General features: G+C 46.7%; 1 protein-coding gene across 4 annotated transcripts in view; it reads left to right on the forward strand.

The window, feature by feature from the left end:
* The window catches only part of MPZL1 (myelin protein zero like 1), a 43,071-nt gene that overhangs the window by 14,792 nt on the left and 3,593 nt on the right, over positions 1–24,686 (forward strand). For 2 of the 4 annotated variants that reach the window (XM_066371418.1, XM_066371419.1), the window contains 5 exons: positions 6,445–6,611; positions 15,795–15,989; positions 17,655–17,787; positions 20,294–20,396; positions 21,747–21,824. In XM_066371418.1, coding sequence (XP_066227515.1) covers positions 6,524–6,611; positions 15,795–15,989; positions 17,655–17,787; positions 20,294–20,396; positions 21,747–21,824 — 597 coding nt within the window. In that variant the 5' untranslated portion in view covers positions 6,445–6,523. Of the gene's footprint in view, positions 1–6,444; positions 6,612–15,775; positions 15,990–17,654; positions 17,788–20,293; positions 20,397–21,746; positions 21,825–24,686 lie in introns of all 4 variants that reach the window. The other 2 variants (XM_066371416.1, XM_066371417.1) reach the window with 2 other exon arrangements.

Consider the following 24,686-nt stretch of genomic DNA (forward strand, 5'->3'; position numbering starts at 1 on the left):
TGGACTGGGATGCAAAGGACCCAGGTTCAAGACCCCAAGGTCACCAGCTTGAGCGCGGGCTCATCTGGTTTGAGCAAAAGCCCACCAGCTTGAACCCAAGGTCGCTGGCTCCAGCAAGGGGCTACTCGGTCTGCTGAAGGCTCACAGTCAAGGCACATATGAGAAAGCAATCAATGAACAACTAAGGTGTTGCAACGCGCAATAAAAAACTAATGATTGAGCCTGACCGGGCTGTGGCGCAGTGGATAGAGCGTCGGACTGGGATGCGGAAAGACCCAGGTTCGAGACCCCGAGGTCGCCAGCCTGAACGCGGGCTCAGCTGGTGTGAGCAAAAAGCTCACCAGCTTGGACCCAAGGTTGCTGGCTCGAGCAAGGGGTTACTGGGTCTGCTGAAGGCCCGCGGTCAAGGCACATATGAGAAAGCAATCAATGAACAACTAAGGTGTTGCAATCAAAAACTGATGATTGATGCTTCTCATCTCTTTCTGTCCCTGTCTATCCCTCTCTCTGACTCTCATTCTGTCTCTGAAATAAATTAAAAAAATTAAAAAAATTTAAAAAAACTAATGATTGATGCTTCTCATCTCTCTCCGTTCCTGTCTGTCTGTCTTTGTCTATCTCTCTCTGACTCACTCTCTGTCTCTGTAAAAAATAAAAAATAAAAAAAGTTTTTATTATGAAAAATAAGATATATTCAAAAGTAAAGTATATACAGAAAATGGGTTTGTAGGTACAGGATATGTGTGTGTGTGCAGTGTATGGAGAAAGCACTGAAATGAGCCCATGTGCTGTCATTCTAACCTTGGAAGTTGAACATTAACACACACACACACACACACACACACACACGCACGCACACACCCACCCACCACTGGTGCAGTTTCATCCTGCCCCCTCTGCTCTCAGTTCCAGTCATAGCCGCTGGTCTGAATTTTGTGTTCCGTGTCTTCTCCGGTTCCTCTCTTTTGACTGTGATTTAAAAGGTCGTATTTATGTTTGCACTAGGAGATCCTGCAATCTCAGACTATCCCTGTGTACCAACAGCAAACAGGCCGGAAAGCTGTTTTTAAATAAATTGCTTGGGTGTATTCTTAAGCAGGACAATATGCTGGTGACATCAAAGCCCTTCCAGAAATATTCAAAACAAAAGTCTTTTTTAAAAGATGAGGTTTTGGCAAACCAGGATACGAAAGTAGATTCAGCAGCAACCCAAGCAGGAATTGCTTCCCTGGTAATGGTGTTAAGCCCTCCCCCCCAATCTGGGTGGTAAAAGTGTTTATTATTCGTTCTAATGACACCACTCCAGGGTATTTCAAATGACTTTATGGTGAGAGGAGTTTGAGTTCACTTGGAGTAATGTCATCCTGACAGATTCCTTGGGAGGCATGACTTATATTACGCAATGCAATAATTTCAAGTATTAAAATACACCCTCTTAGGAAACTGCCTCTCGGGCAAATCATTCTTGAGTTTGTTTGTTTTTTCCCTCTGTGGCTGTGATGAGCTTTGTTTTGTATTCTCCAAATTTCCTTTGGTTCTCCATCCGAAACAGGAGGATATCAAACTTTTGGGCATCATGCTTGACCACAATAGCGACAACCCACAGTGAGTTGATGCCACAAACTCTTTTGATCACTTCTCAAATGATTTTTCAGGCTCTTTTTGTTTGAACTGGTCTCCTCTAAGAAGGGCTGGTTTTGGGTGTGTTTTCTTGTCCTCTGCCCCTGAACTCTGGAGATCAAGACACCTTCCTCAGGCAGAGAGCGCTGGCTTGGATGCCACCGCCACCATGGCCACGCGTGCGTGGGGTTCCCATGCTCTTGGAACCCCGAGCTGGCAGATGGGAAGGCGTTTGTGTGTGTCCTTCTGTCTTTTTAGTTCATTTCATGTCTGTGCTTTGATCCTGGGGCAGTTGGTTTTTCCAGGATTCAACACTTTTATTCTCCCATCAATGAGTTTCTGAAATGTGCTTTAATGGCGATGTTTGTTTGTTTGTTTGTTTTTGCCACTATACCCTCATTGTAAATATTCAGCCTAAGAGAAACCTATTTGCTCTCCTATCCAGGCTGGGTTCGGGTGGCAGTGACCTGGAGTGGTGTAGATTAGGACAATAGTTCCTCTCCATCTCGTTGTTCTCTACATTTGCATTTTCTAGCTATTTTAACCAACCCCTAAGAACTCTCTTTTATGACTCCCAAGTCATGTCATCTGAATACCACAATGATATCACTATGTATTTCCATAATATTTCTAGTCACTTAAAAAAAAATGTCTGGACAAAGCACACCATTCCCCATTGTTAGGAGCGGGATGAGCTCCTCCCTGGCCGGGGCCGCAGGAAGTGTGGTCCCAGAGGGAAACCTGTGTTTGAGTTCCTCCCGCTGCTCACGCAGGAGGAACCTCCCTGCGCAGTCCCTCACGCTCGTCACAGCTTGTTCAAAACCACTGTGCAGTGCTTGCTAAAAAACACTTTGGGGTCCCGTCTGTGTGCACCATGACCCTAGGCAGCTTTCAGCATGGGTGTCCACTGTCCTTTCTCCCTGGGATCAGTGGGGCAGAGACTCAGCGTTTCACACAGTCTCCTGCATCACGATCGCCAGGTACACCTCCAGTCCCTGTACTTGGGGGCGCCCATCATGGGCAGAGGAGCACTGGTGCCCAGGGTGGCCACGGCAGCGTGTTGAGGGGGACACATGAGAGAGGTCTGCAAGGTGGCCGGGAGTTAGCTCACGTCAGCGTTGTGGGCCTGTGGTGGCTGGGAGCTGCTCCCGGCTGATGCTAGGAATCCTGGAGGGTGTTAGGCAGAGGAGCCATGAGATCCCATGTGCATTTGGACCAGACCTCTCTGGCCTCCTCCTGCAGTGGCTGCAGGTGAGTGAGTGGTGGCGGAAGCAGGGCCACCCTCTTAGGAAGCCACTGAAATAACCCAAGTGAAAGATAGTGGTGGTGGCTTGGACCACTACAGGAACATAATCGAGTCTATCTTAAGTGGATGGTCTAAAAGCCATTTAGGGATTTGGTGAGTCTTTTTGATTAAAATTCCTGGCTGGAAACTTGGACAGTTGGCCTACGTCCATCTACAATATAAATCACATCTCAGGGTAAACAGTCTTGCAACCGGGACTTAGGGCAGGGATCTGGTTTGGGGAAATCCTTCAGAAACTTGATTTTAGTGTTTTCAAATAAAAAAAATTATCGATTGATTTTTACAGAGAGAGGAAGGGGGAGAGAGAGAACCAACCATTTGCTACTCTACTTATTTATGTATTCTTTGGTTGATTGATACCTGAATGTGCCCTGACCGGGGATCAAACCCACAACCTTGGCGTGTCAGGAAGATTCTCTTAACCAATCAAGCAACCTGGCCGGGACAGAAACCTCATTTACTGACTTTAAAGACTGGCTCTCTTTGCAGTGCTCAACGCTGTGGAGAAAGCTAGTCGGATCACAGAGTAAATAAGGGTTTCCAATCACAGATGCTTCCTGGAAAAGGGGGTCACATTGTCCAGGGTTGTGCTCTGTCCTTCACTTTGAACTCAAGTACCCTGGGGCTGCTTTTCTGCCTACCCACAATAGCAAGGAATGCCTTTTGTTTGTTTCTTGTGTGAAAGAAGTGCTTGTTTTGAGGTTTGGACCACAAATAATAATCCATTGTTCCCTATAATAATAATCCACCCACTGTAGAAGGGAAAAAAAAAGTCTCCTCAATGCAGTGTGGCTATCAGTTTATTTAAAGAATAGCCAAAAGTGCCCATTGTGTCCCGAGAATAAACATTTGGAAGATGGTTGGGAGGGCCGGGGGAGTCCTCTTATTCTCATTGGACTACCGTCGGAGTTAAGACCTCAGGAAGAAAAAATTCTGAATGTGGCCCTCAGTCCCAGTGACAATACCCTTCCTTATTCTGCTTGTCTGCGACATTCTAAGAATAATTGGAACACTGCACGTACGGATTCTCTCAAATGATTTCTTTTAAAAATATCTTTATTTTGAAGATGGATGTTTTTTTCATCTTTTCTGTATTCACTCATTGTTTCCAATTTTAGGCCCAATAAGTTGGGTTTGTTTTCCCCCTTTTATTGCATCCATGAAAGTATCTCTTTTTTTGAGTGAAACTTATTTTATTTTAGCAGCAATTCTTAATTCCTACAATTGCCTCTGATTATAGATCTTGAGAAAAAAAGAGCTATTTTCATATTCCAAGTGATAGACATTTTAAATACTATTTCCTGGGCTTGGACTAACTGAAAAAATTCAATGAATGGATGAGAATGTGACCAGTGTGGGATCAGCTTTTTCTTGAAGATAGATGTGTCTAGTGCCCAAAACTCTGATGGTCAGTAAGATTTCACTAATGAAAGCATGATTTGTTATGCTTCTTTTTTTTTTTTTTTTTTTTTTTGCCTTAAATCTTTTATAGGAAAAGGGTTCGTTAAATAAAAAGCACAGCTTTAAAATAACGTTATCGGCCCTGGCCGGTTGGCTCAGCGGTAGAGCGTCGGCCTGGCGTGCAGAAGTCCCGGGTTCGATTCCCAGCCAGGGCACACAGGAGAAGCGCCCATCTGCTTCTCCACCCCCCCTCCTTCCTCTCTGTCTCTCTCTTCCCCTCCCGCAGCCAAGGCTCCACTGGAGCAAAGATGGCCTGGGTGCTGGGGATGGCTCCTTGGCCTCTGCCCCAGGTGCTAGAGTGGCTCTGGTCCCGGCAGAGCGACGCCCCCTGGTGGGCAGAGCGTCGCCCCTGGTGGGCATGCCGGGTGGATCCTGGTCGGGCGCATGCGGGAGTCTGTCTGACTGTCTCTCCCCATTTCCAGCTTCAGAAAAATACAAAAAAAAAACAAACGTTATCTCCTCTAGAATAATTTTAACTGCTATAGAAATGGAAGATGAGAGCAGTTCAGTTTGCTAGTAACAAATATAACTGGTGAATAGGAGAATTATTTAAAGATGTGAGACTAGGGACGTAATGGTGAACCTTTTTATAAAAACCGCCCACTTTTGCAGTGCTGGTCAACCTGGTCCCTCCCGCCCACTGGGAGGGTAAAAAGGTTCGCCATCGTGGGACTAGAGCCTCCACATCATTAAAATCAGACCATTAAAGAAGCAACCAAGATGTCCTTCTGGAGGTGGACAAACTACAGTACTATTAAAAACATCTTGTGCCTGACCAGGCAGTGGCACAGTGGATAGAGTGTCGGACTGGGATGCAGAGGACCCAGGTTCGAGACCCCAAGCTCGCCAGCTTGAGTGCGGGCTCATCTGGTTTGAGCAAAAAGCCCACCAGCTTGGACCCAAGGTCACTGGCTCCAACAGGGGGTTACTCGGTCTGATGAAGGCCCACAGTCAAGGCACGTATGAGAGAGCAATCGATGAACAACTAAGGTGTTGCAACGCGCAATGAAAAACTAATGATTGATGCTTCTCATCTCTCTCCGTTCCTGTCTGTCTGTCCCTGTCTATCCCTCTCTCTGACTCACTGTCTCTGTAAAAAAATTAATTAATTAATTTAAAAAATTAAAAAAAAAAAAGAGTGAAGTCACAGCTTAGCTGTCTGTCCATAAAAAAAATAAATCTTGTTACTGCCCTGTGGCAGGCGTGGCCCACTTCCCAGAATGCCCCACGGCTCGGTCCGGTCTGCGGCCCTGGCAAATGGAGGTCTGCCTGGACAAGTTCCAGCGGCCAGCCACCGCCCCCCCCCACGGTGTCCCTGCCCTGCTGCCCCTTCGCCCCCCTCTCCGAGTATCCCACCCGAGCATCGTGCACATGGGGGCACTGCACACACGACACAGATGACTTAACACACACATCCATACTCGACAGCACACGCTGGCTGCCGTTGGCCCCAGGCGACAGGCATCTCCGCGCACCGAACAAAGCCCTTGTAGAGCGGCACTCAGAGCATGCGCACAGCACAGCACACCTGCATCTACACAAGTGGCACGGCCCAGCGCGCACACGGCGCACAGACCTCAACGCGGCCCCCGCCTTTGCTCTGCTCACCAAAGACCTGAGGACATTCCAAAGTACACACACAGCGCACCACTTACACCTGCGCACGCTGCAGACACTGTGTGTATCACGCACACACGGAGTTAGACGTCACATACCACAACGCACTGTTGCCTCCTTACCTGATTGACATGCGTGCGTTCCACACTGTACCAAACACAAAATATACACTTACACCCCCGCTGATTAAAACAAAAACAAAAAAAACCCATCTTGTTACTGAGGAAAAAAGTAATCCCAGACCGTCAGCAATTTATCCTGTTTGTAGGAAGTACCTGGCTATTGAATATTCAGCCATAGATGTATAGTGCACGATGGCAGCAGATTATTGTATATATCTAGTAATTTTTTTTGTAACTTTGTCATCTTCTTGGATAAATATGCACCATGGTATCCATGCTAAACCCTACTCTTAGGCCTTCCTGTTCCTCTCTCTCCAGGGACTGCTGCTGTATCAGCCTTAGAGGTATACACCCCAAAAGAAATCTACGTGGCCAACGGGACACAAGGGAAGCTGATATGCACGTTCAAGTCTGTGAACACCACCAGCAAGTTGACCAGCGTCACCTGGAGCTTTCAGCCAGAAGGGACCGATACTACCATGTCGGTAGGAGCAGTTGATGGCTCTTGACTAGTTCTATCTCACAAGGTTCTCTCCCACTGTAGTGTAATCCATGAGTCCCTATTCTGGTTGTTCACTTCCCAAATGAGTGAGTTTGTTTCAAGGTCCTTCCCTTTGCTTCAGATGCTCCAGGAAAAAGAAAAATCAGTTCAGCTCCTCTTTTTTTTTTTTTTTTTTTTTGCAAGAGAAAGAGGGAGGGAGGGAGAGAAAGGGACAGACAGACAGGGAGAGAGATGAGAAGCATCAGTTCTTCATTGCGGCACCTTAGTTGTTCATTGATTGCTTTCTCATAGGTGCCTTGACTGGGGGGCTCCAACCAAGCCAGTGACCCCTTACTCAAGCCAGTGACCTTGGGTTTAAACCAGTGACCCTTAGGAAGCCAGAGGCCATGGGGTCATGTCTATGATTTCACACTCAAGCTGGTGAGCCTGCACTCAAGCCAGCAACCTCAAAGTTTCAAACCTAGGTCCTCAGCATCCCGGGCCGATGCTCTAGTCACTGTGCCACCACCCTGGTCAAGCCAGTTAGCTCCTCTTAACACAGCTTGTTTTCTTGTCTTTGTGTATTACTCTCACCCTGCCATCTCCCCCACTTCCTCTACCATCACATCCCACTTTGAACTTTTATCTTTTCCACCGAGCAGCCCCTCCCTGACCTTGTTGACTCTGATCACAATTCATCCTGCCTCTGTTCACCTTTTACTTGTCCATTTTCTTATTTGTATTTCTTTTAAGTATTTCTCTATACACAGACACACACACAAACACACACACACTTTACTATCTGATTACGAGTTTCTTGATTTAGGTCATGGTCCGTCTGGCTTGGCAGTATCCAATGGAAGCTCACTGCGCAGTGGGACTGTAAGGTCTTCAGAAATGTGAAAGGCGGTCTGCGCTCTCACTCAGAGAGTAACTAGTAGTAAGAGTGGCGTGCCAATGACGTCACACGGAGGCACATGGCAGCACAGCAGTGCAGGGCCAGAGGGCAGGGAGGAAGGTTAGTCAGTAACTGCACGAGTACTAGTTATGCTGGGTGCTTATTAAACATGGCCTGAGGATCCTGAGCCTCAGTTCCTCCCCTGTGAGTATCCGGCAGGCCCTTGTCACCTGGCAGGACAGTTAGGAGTGTCATTTCCCACGGGTGCTTCCCGTTTCTGCACATCTTGCCAGCATGTGTCCTGGCTACCTTTCTTGTATCCTGACGCTAGCCTTGGAACACGAGGCCAGTGTCTCTGGAGCAGAGGACAGGTTTGCCTACTGTTCTGGACAGGAGAAGCCATGTTTCCCTGTAGGACAATGATTAGATGGTCTTACTGTCCATTATAAGAGATTTGGGTTCCCTAAGCTTGGGGCTCCTTAGCTGTGATCAAAGCCTCTGAGTACCCAGCATGCACCTAGAACCTCCAGGCCATCCCTGTGGGACTTGGGAGGGGGGGACGGGGCAAGGGCCACAGATAACATATGCTGCTTGTTATGTCATAAGTAATAAGGTCCTTTGTCTCCAAGTCTTCATGGGAGCGAAGGCTTTACGAGAGTCTCGTGTCTTCTGCTAGCATCTGAACCTGTGACAGACTTGCAAGGAGGGTAAAGAATGAGCCTTCATAGTTCTTAACATGTTTTTAAATGGCTGTCATTATTGATGTTGTTTTTTCAGTGGTCATTTAGGCATTGTGAAGGGTAGATTAGAGGGTCATTGTAGGTATTGTGAAGGACAGTTTGTGAAGAAGAGGTTGAGACCAGTTAGGAAGCCATCATCCAAGATGATGAGAACATAAAATCAGGAGCGTCAGTGGGAATTAAAGAGAGAAAAGAGGAACCTTTTCAGGGTACTCCAAGGGTTCTGGAATGTTCTAGTTGACTAGCCAGTGGACCTCTAATGCTGGTTCCTACCCCTCGCCCATGGTCACCCCACCCATGAATGAGAGCAGAGTCCTGAAGCCTCCAGCTGGGCTGCTCGGATCGAAACTGGGATCGGGATCGATCCCCACCCACTAGGCCTCCCCTCGCCTCCGAAGCGCTGGGTTTGACAGTTACTTTGAGAATTGAGTTCCTTTGCTAAAAGCCGTTCTGGGAAGAGAGCAGGAACAGAAGCTTCCGAGGCAGGTGAGAATTTTTGGGGCTGTCTGGGCCCATGTTCCTTCCTTCCATGGGAAGCCAACCAGTAACAGGGAGAAACCCATTGGATTAATGGACCTGTGATATGCAGGCTTCTTTCTGTGTCTTAGTGGTTAACTTTGGGTTAAGACCTTTGAGGTCACTGGCTCAGTCATGATGTTGTCTGTTGCAGTGCAACACGTGAGAAACTGAGCCGGAGCCCAAATGGATTAGGAATTTGAAGAGCCTTTATTAGCCAACCGGCATCTGTCTGCTGGTTCCCCTGACCAGGAAGCAATGAACAGCAATGAGCTGAGGGGGACAGGGGAATTTAAAGGCGAAAACCACAAGATTATAGTTGTTTCAGCACATTTGCACAATATCTTGCAAAAGTACACATTGTTCTAAAGATAATAAACCGCCTTCCTGTAATATCTGCAAGGCTGAAGCACAAAGAACGCAGCCTGCCTCTGTTAGCAAGATTAGATTTGAGCCTAACTGCTGAGGCTTGTAAGAGTTTTCTACTTGCAGCTGTAACTATAAACTAGTTCCTCCTAAGCGGTTAGCTAAATTGGATCAGGGGTCCTTAGCATGGGCTGGCACACCAGCACATTCCCCACTGGTTTTATATCATGGGTCAAATCCTTGACTCATTTTAATGAGGTGCATGAGGCTGTTGAGTAGACAGGGGCCTAAAGTTAAGGCTAGGAATATTGATCTGCAGATCCTGTAAGTAGGAACATCAGCCTATAACATGCAACAGAAAGAGTGATGCTGCCTGACCAGGCAGTGGCGCAGTGGATAGAGCGTCAGACTGGGATGCCGAGGAGGACCCTGGTTCAAGACCTCGAGGTCGCCAGCTTGAGCGCGGGCTCATCTGGTTTGAGCAAAAGCTCACCAGCTCGGACCCAAGGTCGCTGGCTCGAGCAAGGGGTTACTCGGCCTGCTGAAGGCCTGCGGGTCAAGGCATATATGAGAGAGCAATCAGTGAACAACTAAGGTGTCGCAATGCGCAACGAAAAACTAATGACTGATGCTTCTCATCTCTCCATCCCTGTCTATCTCTCTCTCTGACTCTCTGTCTCTGTAAAAAAAAAAAAAAAGAAAGGGTGATGCCTTTTGTTCTTATTTAACAGGTAGATTTGATGTTTTCAGTAACAGTAATACAGTCGACTAAAGAAACAAATGTTACTGATTAATTTCTTACAATCTGTACAAACCTGCAACTAACATAAACCCTTAACTTTTATAAACTTTCTTAACTATTCAGAAATAACTGGCTTACTTTCTTCCTTTTTCTTTCAAAAGTATTTCTATACCTTATACCTTTTATTATCAAAATTATACAATTTCTTTCAGTCAGAACTCTTAATTTTAAAAATTTTAACCTTTAGTGACAACCAAGCTGGCAATAAGTAATTTTTCTTTAAAGTATACTTCCTTTTGAAGGTGTCCTCCCTCTAAGTAGCTAGTATTTATAGGTTAAGTATAAGCACATATATTTTTCATTTACCTTGTAGCTTCCCTTCTAACAAAGAGACTTATATCTCCCTTCTGTATGACTCATAGCAATACATGCATTAACCCTTAAGACAGCTTGTGCTGGCTTTCCTTTAACCTCAGTTTCCCTCCCTCCCGAAAGTCTAATTAAAAGGAAGTCCTCAGTGAGTTTTTTCAGGCATTAGCCATGAGTAGACCAGCCAGCTTCCGGTTTGTGGCTAGAGCAGGGCATGCTGTCCTTCTCAGGGTCCACTCACAAAGGTTGGCGGGGTCAATCTCCGCTGGTCCTGCTGGGACTGTAGGCTTCAACCGGCTGTGGTGGACCCAGGCAGGTATGCCTTCTTCCTTGGCAGCAGTGGGAGTGGTCAGGATCACGCTGTGTGGACCCGTCCACATGGGAGTCAGTCCTTGGGTGGTGTACTTCTTCACCCAGACTGAGTCCCCAGGCTGGAAGGGATGTACTAGGTCTCCTGCCAGTCTCGGACAGCCTACTGAGTAATCTGTAGACCCTGTAAGTACTTAAGGAAGAAGTGGTTATTTAACTCAGCTTTTATTTCTTCTCTGAGTTTTGGTAGGAAGGGAGGGAGTCTCCCAAACATTATTTCAAAAGGAGTGAATCCTTTCCTGTAAGGGGTGTACCTTGCCCTAAGGAGGGTTAAATGAGAGTAAGGTGGGCCATTTTTTACCAGTTTCAAAAATAAATTTGGTTAAAGTTTCCTTTTAAGATCTGATTCATGTGTTCTACCTGCCCTGAACTTTTGGGGCCTATAAATCTAGGAAGAATTTTTTTTTTTTTCATTTTTCTGAAGCTGGAAACAGGGAGAGACAGTCAGACAGACTCCCGCATGCGCCCGACCGGGATCCACCCGGCACGCCCACCATGGGGCGACGCTCTGCCCACCAGGGGGCGATGCTCTGCCCATCCTGGGGGTCGCCATGTTGCGACCAGAGCCACTCTAGCGCCTGAGGCAGAGGCCACAGAGCCAACCCCAGCGCCCGGGCCATCTCTGCTCCAATGGAGCCTTGGCTGCGGGAGGGGAAGAGAGAGACAGAGAGGAAAGTGCGGCGGAGGGGTGGAGAAGCAAATGGGCGCTTCTCCTGTGTGCCCTGGCCGGGAATCGAACCCGGGTCCTCCGCACGCTAGGCCAACGCTCTACCGCTGAGCCAACCGGCCAGGGCTAGGAAGAATTGTATATTGCAATTTCTTAACAACTGTTACTGCGGTCTCATTTCTAGTAGGAAAAGCTTCTACCTATCCTAGAAAGGTGTCAATTACAGTGGTACCTTGAGATACGAATTTAATTCATTCTGTAACCGAGCTCGTAAGTCAGTCCACTCGTATATCAAACTGCCAATACTGGACCCGTGCACCAACGCGCCAACTAGCGGCAGCTTCCTGAATCACGACTCGTATCTCAGAATTTCGCTTGGATCTCAAACAAAAATACGGACCCAGTCACAGCTTGTATCTTAAAAAATTCGTATGTTGGTCTGTTCGGATCTCAAGGTACCACTGTACTTTATTAAAAATCTATTTCTAAATGTTCGCCTGGGAAAGTTCCTCTCTCCCTGTTTCTCTTTATAATTTCTTTACTTTGCTTAGCATTTATTTGGGCACAGACTAAACACCCGGGCATTATGCCTTCTTTATTAGATTCTAAGTCTGACTTTTCTAATTGTTTCTTCTTATTCTCAGTTGTCCCTTTCTTGCTGGCAAAATCTTTTTCTAATTGGTTAAAAAAAAAACCTTTGGCAACAAGGGTTCCAGTAAAGTTACGTAAATTTCCTAAAAACCCCACTGATTTTAGGCTACCTTATTAGTAGTATCATCAGCTGCTTGTTGTTTTTTTCTTGAGTTTCTAGGAGTCCCCCTCTTTTGGTGCTCCGGACAATGGATGATGGCCACTATTTTAGGGGAGCAGTCTCCTGCATTGTTGGGGTGAGGGTTTGAGCCTCACCTTTGTTCTTATAAGCCTTCTCCTGATGGCCCCTCTTCGACTGTGCCTGTCTTAGGTTGTTCCTGCCTTCAGGAATCTTACCCATCTTTGGCTAACCAGCCATCTTAGGGGCCAAACAGAGTTAGTTATGTGAGTGAGGGAGGAGCAGTGTCCCTTCTGAAATGCTTAGATTTTTTTAGCAGCTGATGTTTCTACCTTTTTAAAACTTATAATACATTTCCTTTCTAATTTCTAGAGCTGAATGCTATGTAAAGGCTAAATTGACTGCCTTAGTGTTTTCTGGCACCTCTGGGTTTGGAGATGCATAGACTCTGTAAGCTTTCCACAGTCTAAGAAAGCTGCAGGGGTCGTCCAAGGATCCTGAATAACCTCTGACACCTTAGACCAGGGGTCCCCAAACTATGGTCCGCAGGCTGCATGCGGCCCCCTGAGGCCATTTATCCGGCCCCCGCCGCACTTCTGGAAGGGGCACCTCTTTCATTGGTGGTCAGTGAGAGGAGCACATTGACCATCTCATTAGCCAAAAGCAGGCCCCTAGTTCCCATTGAAATACTGGTCAGTTTGTTGATTTAAATTTACTTGTTCTTTATTTTAAATATTGCATTTGTTCCCGTTTTGTTTTTTTACTTTAAAATAAGATATGTGCAGTGTGCATAGGGATTTGTTCATAGTTTTTTTTATAGTCTGGTCCTCCAGCGGTCTGAGGGACAGTGAACTGGCCCCCTGCGTAAAAAGTTTGGGGACCCCTGCCTTAGACAAACTTATGATTCTTTTTCTGAGTATCTTCTCTGGGCCTGGCTAATAGAAACTGGTGGAAAGTGTCCAAAAATTTCCTCATTTGCTTGGGTGCTAGGGTCCCGCTTAGGCTAGACAATTAAAAACATTTTCTCGAGGTGGTCTCAGTTGTCCTAAGTGGGGCAGCATATGTACAGTACAGAATCTTTAACAGTCCCGTTAAGGCTTGAGGCTTACCCGAGAAAGGGGATTCTGAGCTTTCTAATTCTAGAGGTCACTTGGAAAGAAGTATTTAAACTATTTTCTATTACATCTGTGCCTCAAATTCTAAAGATCTAGTTAAAAGCACCAACTGAAATGACTAATATTTTATAAAATAAATCTTATACTCAATTATAAATCCCTTTTACCTTCTAAGAAAACATACCTTATTTATGCTGTAACTTTATGTACTCTAACAGATAATGCCTAAAAAGCTCAAGAGAAACAGATTTCTGTTCACATCCTTTAGCCGTTTTAATCTGGGCACAAAACTGAAATGTTCTCTACTACTGCAATTAGTTATCTATTTTCTCCTTTCTGCCTATTATGAGAGAATTCAACTGTTAAGCTAATCAATAGTAATATTTGTCACTGTGAGTTTGGTGAACTAATATTGAACAATTACTGCTTCAAAAATGATAAGCTAAACATTTATACACTATATAAAAAGACATCATTAGTAATTATTACATATCCCTTAATATTTAAACTAAGATTTCAACATCACAGGGCTATGAAATAGCAAATAAAAAGGAGAATTAACAAAAGACTCTTGAAATAACATATACATTTCTAACATAGAAAATATTTTTTCTACAACAATGGATCCTTGGTACAAAAAGGAAGTCTTTGTATTTGGCAGACTATACAATTCTATATTCCTTATCATTAGTACAAATATAGTATAATTTACAATAAGAGGATTATAAACTACTACCCCTAATGAACCACTGATTTACTGAGAAAAATAAGGAATGGTCAAAATGTAGTCACTATTTTGTGGCTACCCAGCTGGCAAAGAGATGCTAACCCTCTTTTTGACCTACAGTGCTTTACAACATTAAGTCAATATAAGGGTTGGGGTAGCAAACTCAAAAAACACAAATTTTACAAACTCATTTTCCTAACAGTGGGCTATTCTAGTTTACATAAGGTTCTCAATTTCCTCAGGGACATAGTAACCCTATAATTCCCTGAGAACCCTTTCTTACAATTCTTGACTATTATGGCTAAAGCAGTGGGGTTTAGAAGGGGCAGTATTCCCAGTATCTTCTCCTCGAGTCTGGCTCTAGGTATGAGGTGGGGATTCCCCAGAGCCAAAGCGCGTGGGGGGGGGGGGGCTGTAGCAAGGCGATGGTAGCCCTTAGCTTACTGTACTGTTAAAATCCTTTGTCTTAATCACTTGGCACAGTCCTTGAGCCAAGAAAGAGGTTTCTTTGTTAGTCAATATAAGGGAATCAGCCTGGTGCCTGGGATTCCCGGTGCCCGAGGGGGAGGAGCAGATGCCCAGAGCTGTGAGAGGAGCCTGCCGCTTCTATTTTTTTTCTCCACCACTTCTCGTGCAGCCAGCTGCAGCTCAACTGCCTTTACTTTCCCTGCCTCTGCTGCCGCACTCCGCCACATCTAGAGAAAGACAACTAGATAAACACCCCAGATAATGTATAAAGAGAAAAAAACCAAACCTGAGATTACTGGCCACCGTCGTGTGCCAGGATTGGGTTGCGGAGGATATGCTGCATCCAGCCCTGCCGCAGACCCTGTGGGGGCACCCCAACCTCTCCGGACCAAGTTTCTTACCGTTAAGATCCTGAGCGGCTCAATGTTCAGTTGAGTAGATGTTCCTTTGGTTCCTCCAGCCACCTCATGCCTGGGGCTGTGGAGCGTCTCTCAGAGATCTCTCCCTAGGCAGGGCACCCGAAGGCCCGAATGGGCTCCAGCTCAAGCACCAGAAAAGTCTGGTGAATCTCGCTGGGGCCTCCAGATGTTGCAGTGCAACACAGGAGAAACTGAGTCAGAGCCCGAATTGATTAGGAATTTGAAGAGCCTTTATTAGACGGCTGATATCTGTCCAATGGTTTCCCTGACCGGGAAGCAGTGAACAGTAATGAGCTCAGGGGGAGAGGGGTATTTAAAGGCAAAAACCACAAGGTTACAGTTGTTTTAGCACGTTTGCACAATACCTTGCAAAAGTACACATTGTTCTAAAGATAACAAACCACCTTCCTGTAATATCTGCAAGGCTGAAACACAAGAATGCATCCTGCCTCTGTTAGCAAGATTAGATCTAAGCCTAACTGCTGAGGCTTGTAAGAATTTTCTACTTGCAGCTGTAACTATAAACTAGTTCCTCTTAAGTGTTGAGCTAAATTGGGTCAGGGGTCCTTAGCATGGGCTGGCACGCCAGCACATCGTCCTAAGAGCATGGGTTTTGAAGATGGCCTGACTTGGACTCTGGGTCATCAAGTATTCATTGTGACCTTGGGCAAATGGCTTTTTTGAGTGCCTGTTTTCTTATTTATAAAAATATGGGTGGAAAGCACTGTATCACTGAGATATTGAGAGGATGAGAAATGACAGATGAGTATATTTTTTCAGTTGAAACAGGGTTGGACCCCATGATTTTCAAACCCCTGTCTGTCTTGGGTTCCATGTGAGATTTGTATCCAATGTACATCTTTCCATATGAAGTCTTTGTAAAGAGCCTTTCGAGGCATGCCTGTTGTAGTATTGAGAGCTTCTGCCTTTGGGACTAGCTCACGTGTCCTTTTTTTCTTTCTTTCTTTTTTTTTTTTTTTTGTCCTTTTTTTTCTAATTGCAGTTTTTCTACTACTCCCAAGGGCAAGGATTTCCCGGGGATGACCCACCATTTAAGAACAGAATCCGGTGGGCTGGAGACCTCAGCAAGAAAGATGCATCAATCAATATAGAAAATATGCAGTCTATCCACAATGGCACCTACATCTGTGATGTCAAAAACCCTCCTGACATTGTCACCAAGCCAGGACACATTCGGCTCTACGTGGTAGAGAAAGGTACTCCCTGAGGATTTTTGCAGTAATGACACAGTCCTCTTGGTTGCATGTTCAGGCAGGAAACAAGAGGGACATTTCAGGCTGTGTGCAAGGAGCATTTTGCCATGCAGTTGCGCTCCTGGTCTCTGGGAACCCAGGAGTAGGGGGTGCTGCCCACAGGCCAGCTGAGTAGCCAGATGTTCTCCATGAACATCCCTGCCATCTGAAGCCTGTCGATCCAAGCTCAGGAGTATTCATTTTTCAGTGTTAATGAGACGACCAGATTCACTCAGGTCGATATTCTTCTGGAGAAAGTTGTTTTTTTTCTGTTTGGTTTGATGAGAAAGAGTGAGAGAAGGACAGACAGACAGGAGGGGAGAGCGATGAGAAGCATCAGTTCTTTGTTGCAGCACCTTAGTTGTTTATTGATTGCTTTCTCATATGTGCCTTGACTGGGGGCTCCAGTTGAGCCAGCGACCCCTTGCCAAGTCAGTAACCTTGGGCTTCAAGCCAGTGACCTTTGGGCTCAAGCCAGCAACCCCGGGCTCAAGCCAGGAACCCTGTGCTCAAGCTGGGGGCCTCTGGGTTTTGAACCTGAGTCCTCTGCATCCCAATCTGACGCTCTGTCCACTGCACCACCACCAGGTTAGGTGCCCCACCACCACCCTGAGAAAATTTTAATATTTGTAAAAACAGGACAGCTTTTTTTCCCTTTTTGGAGAAGCACCAGGAAGTGCAGGTTCCAGTATCTCATTTTGAGACAACGTCTACCCTGTCCATGGGGGTTGGGATTTGGGGGTAGATTCACATCCCAGCTTTCCTTTGACTTCAGCGCACTGGAAGGGCTTGTATGTGCAGGAAACGCTTCATTCTGCACCTCGTTCTTCCTTAGCTGCTAGGATCTCTTCATTTGGATAATAATACAGGGTGCTGAAAGGCAGAAACCTCAGGAGCAGAACCGAAAACTTGAGGCCAGGGTGTTCCAAAAGGAAAGTTTATTTTAAAAGCACCTGGGTTCAAGCGAACCGAGACCAGCAAAGGTGTCAGCCCTGAGCTGCAGGAGTGTGCATTAGATATAGGGGTGCCTGCTCCTGGACCTGTTCAGATTAGCATATCCGGGTTTGTGGCCTTGGTCACTGACTTGACCATGAGCATGAGGAGGGAAATTCTGCTGCAGAAACACAAGTTCTCTCTTTTGTTTTGGTTTAAGGCTTAATCAGCTTGGTTCTTTCTGGTGTCCTTGGTACATTTTGAAGAGAGCCAAGAGGTCAGGAATCTCCCAGGAATAGCTGGGGCCTGAGGCTGTGGCTAGACTTTCACAAACAACTATTGTGATTTAAATTTCCCTAATAGGCCCCTCTCCAGTGCAAGCTTTCCCTGACTTTCCTGGAAAGGTACACTTTTTGCTACATTTCAAAGTGAAGGCCAGGAAGCCATTAAGAGAGAATAGCCTAGCAAGCAAATTAACTAAAACCTCACAGTGGGGGGTGTGAATGTTCTGTTTTGAGCCCAAGTGAGAAGTTGGGTGAGGAGAATTTGTGTTTTAAAGGGGCTGCGGATTTAAAGTAGCCAATTTAAGCCTAACAGGTACAATAAAGGCTCAAGGAAGACATTTACTTATTGACTCAATAGAATCCTTATCTCTGCTACCATGGACCTTAACGCTGTTCTGTTCTTTCTCTCCAGAGGCGTTGCCCATGTTTCCTGTGTGGGTGGTGGTGGGGATCGTGAGTGCCGTGGTGGTGGGTCTCACCCTGCTCATCAGCATGATTCTGGCCGTCCTCCACAGAAGGAAAAACTCTAAACGGGATTACACGGGGTGAGAAACACAGCTTCCGGAGGCCGGGGAGTGGGGGGGGGGGGGGGCAGAGGGAAGGAATCAGGGTTTATAAAAACTTATGTGTTTTTTTTTTTTTTATGGATAAAGGAATTGTGAAGAATGAGCTCCTATCTGTTTTCATGCCTGAATGAGGCAGTCCCCTTAGGGAGGTGTTTGGAGGCGGGCAAGCAGACATCTTGGCCACTCTTAGTAAACGTGGGCGGGGACACTAACGTGTCACAGTCTCTTCCCTGGGGTGGTGTGCCCGGCCAGCCAAGGGGCAGGCTGAGCTCTGTTTCAGTACCGTCCACCCTGCCATTGGGTGGTGTTAAGCGCAGACCTACAACTTTTACCTGACTTCAGAGTTTAATTTTCATCTCTTGGCAAATAATCTCATAAGGTTCTTCTTTCCTGTTAGGCAAATATAAAACAAATCAATAAAATGACGTACACACACACACACACACACACACACACACACATACCCCTGATGTGGTCACACAGGGCTTCTCTTTTTTTTATAGTTTTGTTGGCAGTTTAATTCCTCTGATCTTGCTTGACTGCATGGCTGGACTCATCACAAGGGGGATAATAAGGGTTGAACACCAACACGTACCGGCAGTAAAGAAAAGTAGACCTTTTGGTTTATGTCTTCTTGAAGGGGACACACTGAGCCCAGGGTGTGTGCCTAACTGGAGGACCTTCTCTCTTCTCTGCTCCAGCTGAAGACTAACCCACATACGCTAAGTAGGACTCACGTGATAAGACAGAGTGAAGGCCGATTCCAGCCGACCACAGCACGAGCTGGTGCAGGTGCACGGGCTAACCTTAACCACCCCGGGGGACTGTGCTTTTCTGCCTGAGGCTTGCGTGGCTGGTGGCTGGTGGGAACCTCTCTCTCTCTCTCTTTCTCTCTCTCTCTCTCTCTCTCTCTCTCTCTCGACTCTGTGATGGTTCTAGTTTTTACGGGCAGTGCTATGTTTAACGAGCTCGAGTGTTCAAATTCAGATATTACTTGCTTGGAATGCCCCTCTGTCCTGGTGACCTGTATCTACTACCCCCCTTGCATGGTGAGTGATTTTTGATGACATGTGACTGGAGTGTTGGTTTTCAACATGAGACTAATCCAGGGTGGTGACATGCCGGTCTGTGTAGTTCTTGCTTGTGGGTTAATAAAGGGACAGAGCGTGTGCCTTAGAACCCTGCATGGCCCTGGGAGTGCTGTTCTTCTTACTTCGGTTTTTTCCCCCCTTTCTTTGCCTTTTCTACCGCGGTGTGCCGGAATCAGATCCTGCTTGTCTTCCACTTGTTAAGAAAAGCTGACATAGACGTCACCCAGGGAGTCTAACAGGGCTGGGGCTCCTCCTCCCACTCCCACTAGACACATGGTAACTAATCCCACTGCCTGTTTGCTGTTCAACTCGTGTGTGTGTTCAGCCCATCTCCCTTGTTGGCAGCTAACCAGCTAGCTCTGAGCTAACCCAACAGCTACTGTGGTTTGTCCACCCATATGTCACACGTCTGAATTAGAAACATACCGAGCACACCACCCCCACAAGATGGGTATGGTAGGTGACACAGAGGCTTAGGATCATCTGAACAACATGTGTGTTCTTCCTGTACAATGCCTGTGTGTGTGTGTGTGTGTGTTTTGTGAATTATATTATTAATGAGCAAGACCCTCCTTTTGTTAGAATCATCAAACCATTTCGGTTTGGGTCATACAATGTCGCATTTCAGAGAAGGCACAGGAGCAGAATGCACTGTTTGCTTTAGTCTGAGTAGTGACACTTTAAATGTGATGCTCCCCAAACTCCTCTAAGATTTAAATATACATATCATAAAGGATCTCAGCTGTTGATGATGGCACATCGAATGAGGGCATCCCCGATGAGTACATCCTGGCAGCCCCTCCCCCACAGCTTCCCTTTCCCAGACGTGCCCCTCCCGGGGTCTCCCTCAGTTTGGCCATTGTGTCTGTGGGGCGCAAACTGTGGGGAACTAGGGAATGAAAGGGGTAAGACGGGCCAAGACGGTGGGCCGGAGTGCACGTCAGTTATTTCTGAAATGCTTTCAGAGGGGTTTATTACAAAAGAGAATAATTGTCTTCAGGAAGGTATAACTTGCACCCTTAAATCTTTATCCTGAAGGAAGGTCGATGGCAGGGGGGAAAGGCCACACATTGAGGACACACAGGCATTCCAGCTGGAATCCCGTTCCTCGGTCCCTCAGGCAGACATGGCTATTGTCATTAGGCAGAGAGCTCACAGCGCAGGGGCTTCCCGACCTCCCCAGTGGTAGCTTCGCTGACTCGGAGCAGTAAGCCATCAGTTTCAAGAATTGTGATTGTTTCCATCCCCTTGTTCTGTTGTGTTTTGTTCTTTATGCATCTGCAGCGTCACCTTGTTGTCACTTGCATCCCTATAGTTTTATTTTCGTTGATTTAAAAGAAACATTCTTTTTTTGTTTTGTTTTACATTTGTTCTCCATATTGCCAACTTCCCAGCTGCAGCACCTCAGAGAGTGCATCACCGGTTAAGCAGGCTCCACGGAAGTCCCCCTCCGACACAGAGGGTCTAGTAAAGAGCGTGCCTTCTGGATCCCACCAGGTAACGGGGCCACTGTCCCCGCCCCTGCCCCCCCCCCCCGGGGCCGTGCTCTGCAGCTGGGCACTGTCACTGCGTGGGGCGTGGGATAGAGCACCAAGTATGTCACACAGGGAGAGAGTGACAGACGGATGGAGAGAGAGAGAGAGAGAGAGAGAGAGAGAAAGAAGAGGGTTAAAAGAGCTGCTTCAAGTGGACCACATAAGTATGTGCAGAAGAATCCGACCCGAGAGCAGGTTCCCACCAAAGCGCCACTAACAGACCCTTGACTCGGGATGTGGCTCCTCCAGCCAGCCCACGTGGAACCGGGGGATGGCTTTGTCACATGTCAAAGATTCTTCTCTCATTGAACAGGGAAATAAATCCAGCCAACTGTCTTTGACACTGAGGGGCTTTTATGAGACAGAGTACTGTATGAATTAGCAGGGGTGGGGGGTAAGGGCAAGTGATCTCGGTATTGATAAATTAAACAGAAAAACTATTTTGTCGGAGTTCTTTAGAGGAAATTGAAAGTCAGCATTGTCGCCGAATAATTAGCAGGCTGGACAGACAAGGATCCGCCCTTGTTTAGATTTCTGCCTCTTGGAGGAGGTACCGAAGAGAAATAACTTTTACTTGGAACTTAGCACAGACTCCAGCATGGCACGGCCTGCATTGGGATTCGGCCATGCTATGATAAATATAATTTGTGGCGTGGCAGAAATTCCAAGCAACCCAACTGGGGTCTGAGAAGGGAAGGAAGGGAGAAAACGATATTAAAGAAATTGTAGCCATACACTTTCTATTCTTTCAGCCGTTTCTTCTAGTATCTACCTTCCAATTATATTTATATGTCTAGAATTTTTTTTTCAGTTTCAGATATTATTTATTGACTCCAGATTATGGAAATGAGAATTTAGTTCTCTCTTCATCTGAGTCCTTCTTCCCAACACACACACACACATGCGCGCGCGCACGCTACCTCCTACTGTATCCACATGTGCCTCTTCCCAGTACGGCCATCTCACTGTATCTAGGTAGTTATTTTTCAGTGTTACATGTCCCTGTTTTTTTGTTTGTTTGCGATTTTACCACATACATTTGCTTACTTGTACAATCTTCTTGGTTGTTTTTTTATGAAGCTGATATTTGCCTTGTTTTTTATTTGCTTGGTTTTCTAAGTATGTATTTCCATTCCATCTCAAAACCCTGCAGGTAAGACCTCTGAGCACATTCAACCACATCTCATTACTCCGTTGGCTTCAAGCTACTCGTGGCAACATACCTTTAGATGCTCTGGCTCTGCTGTGCTTTGGGCTGTTGTGTAGCAGTCATCCTGGGAGTTTTCTTGACCCCTCTTTCTTTGGACTGCAGGGCTTTGCTGGTTCGGTTTATCCCCGTGCCGTAGTGGAACGCGCCCTCTATAACTTCTTGAGAAAGGGTGCACAGGAGGTAAACATTCTGAGGCAGAATCATGACCTCCTGCAGAGATGCCCACATCCTCATCCCTGGAACCCGCAGGATACGTGACCTTGCCCGTCACGCAAGACCCTGCAGCGTGTTCAGGACCTTGAGATGGGGAGATTTTCCCAAATTATCGGTGCGGGTAATCACAGGGCGGCCACAGGGTCAGATGCAGGCAGATGTGGGGATGTCGTGCTGCTGGCTTTGATGGCAGAGGCTGGGATCGCTAGCCAAGAAATGCAGGCAGCTCCCATCAGCCAGGGAAGGCCAGGAAGCGGGTTCTCCCTGGAGTCCCAGCAGGAACGTGGTCCCTCTGGCCCTGATGTTAGCCCAGCCCAGTGATACCTATTCCAGGCCTCTGAGCTCCAGCGCTGTAAGATAAAACAGTTGTTTTCAGCGTGTCTCAAATGCTTTTCTCCTCCCTCACGCTTGAACGATAGGCCGGTTGGGTCGGATTCCAGGTTAGCCGTCTTCCTTCGCCTCGTGGAGGCATTGCTGACTTTTCCGGCTTCCAGGGCTCAGTTGCTGCTGTCTGATCCCTGCCCCTTCACATGGGGACCAGTTCTGTTGCCCTTTCCTGGGAACGGTTTTTATGCCTCATGTTCTGAAATGTCATAAAGTTGTGGTGGGTCTTCTGTTTTTATTCATTGTGCTGGCCACGCAGTGGGTTCTTTTAATCTGCAAACTATATCCTTCAGTTTTAGGGTATTTGCTTCAATCATTCTTTGGAAATTTTCCTCCTTTCATTTTCTCTCTTTGGGAAATTCCTATTAGGGATTGGACCACCTCCTAGGGTCATTCCTGAACTGCTTTCTTTTTATTTTTTTCTGTTCTGGCTTTCTTTGTTCTAGAAAATTTCTCCAACTTGATCCTCCAACTTTTATTGAGTATTTAATATCTGCTGTCTCTTTTTTTTTTTAATTTTCAAGAACTATTTCTTTTTTATTTCTAGGGGCGGCACCACAAAAAAAAAACTATATTTTTTGCACCTGACCAGGCGGTGGTGCAGTGGATAGAGCGTTGGACTGGGATGTGGAGGACCCAGGTTCGAGACCCCGAGGTCGCCAGCTTGAGCGCAGGTTCATCTGGCTTGAGCTAAAAAGCTCACCAGCGTGGACCGAAGGTCACTGGCTCAAGCAAGGGGTTACTCGGTCTGCTGAAGACCCGCGGTCAAGGCACATATGAGAAAGCAATCAATGAACAACTAAGGTGTCTCAACGAAAAACTGATGATTGATGCTTCGCATCTCTCTCCGTTCTTCTCTGTCTGTCCCTCTCTCTGACTCTCTCTGTCCCTGTAAAAACAAACAAACAAACTATATCTTTATATGGGGTGGGGGATAGAATCAGTACTGGGCCCTGCTCAGTGGCCCCTTCTTGTTCCGGAGGGTTGTAAGGAAGACTTTGAGGAAATAAAAGTTGATGTTTGGGAAAATCCAGGTGTTGTTGCTTTATATACTGCTCACAAAAATTAGGGGATGTTTTATCACTTCATATGGATTTTGAAATATCCCCTAGTTTTGGTGAGCAGCATCTGTGTGTCGGGTAGAAGGGACAAAGGGAATTGTGGAGGCCCCTCACACCCTCCCTCTCGCTGCAGACGAGGTCCTGGGACCCTGGGGCGGAGAAAGGGCCACTTTCATTCCTGCTTCTTGAGACTGCCCAGCAGGAAGCGCCACGCCCCCGGCACGCTGGCGAGGATGGCGGGCGGCACCCTCGTGATCACCCCGACCCGCTGGGCACGGCTCTGACGCCATCTCCTGTGCTATTTCTTATTCTCTAATAATATCCCTGTATTTGTTCTCGTGGACGCTTTGTCATATCTCTCTGAGTGTATCTCGCCTTCTTGTTTTACAAGATAAGTTTTTAAAAAAGATTTCTTTTGATGCTGGATGTTGCCCTGTTCCTTTCGAATTCCCTTTTCATCTGATCATTTGTCTCATGTTAGAGGCATCACTCGAGGGCCTGGCGGTCCTCGGTGGTCTGTTCATGCCTCAGGCACTCAGACCCTACCGGGAGGGAGCTCTTTGTACAGAGGTCGAGCTGAGTGAGTAGTGAGTAGTGGGCTTCGCTGTTTGTGTAAAAGGCTGGCTGGCTTCACTAGGGGACCTCCAGGTGTCCGTCGCTGGGTGTCCTTTCTCTTGAGTTGGTCGATTTCTCCTGAGGGCGCTGAGGAGAGGAATAAAGGGAGCTCACTGTTGACGTGAACTCGCCCACCCCACACCCCATTTTCGGGGCCTGCACCTCACCCCACAGTGTCCGCAGTCGCTGATCAGAGACAGGCTCATCCCTGGGCATTTTCGGGAGGCTGGTGAGAAGTAACTCAACCATTGTGTTGGTTTATTTTCGTTTTCCAGCGTTGGTAATGTAACACAGGCTCGGCGTCAGGAAAGGATTGGTAGCCATTTTTACAATCTGTCATGTGGTAGAAGCTCTTCCTCCCATGAACACAACCCCTATGAGTCTTTATAAATTATGATAGGGGGTTGCTATCCAGGAAGTTACAGAGCTTAATTTCAGAGTCTGTTCTATTTTCAGAAGTGACTATAACCAGGAGTGAACCAATGTCCTAGAGAACACTTTGTTTTCATTCTGGTTGGAGTACAGTTGACCCTTGAACTATGCAAGGGTGATGGGCTCCCAACACTCAATGCAGTTGAAAATTCACAGATAACTTTTGACTCCCTCAAAAACCTAACTGCAGGCCCTGGCCGGTTGGCTCAGTGGTAGAGCGTTGGCCTGGTGTGCGGGAGTCCCGGGTTTGATTCCCGGCCAGGGCACACAGGAGGAGCACCCATCTGCTTCTCCACCCCTCTCCCTCTCCTCCCTCTCTGTCTCTCTCTTCCCCACC

This window comes from Saccopteryx leptura, chromosome 2 (genome assembly GCF_036850995.1).
Source record: "Saccopteryx leptura isolate mSacLep1 chromosome 2, mSacLep1_pri_phased_curated, whole genome shotgun sequence".
Classification (NCBI taxonomy): domain Eukaryota; kingdom Metazoa; phylum Chordata; class Mammalia; order Chiroptera; family Emballonuridae; genus Saccopteryx; species Saccopteryx leptura.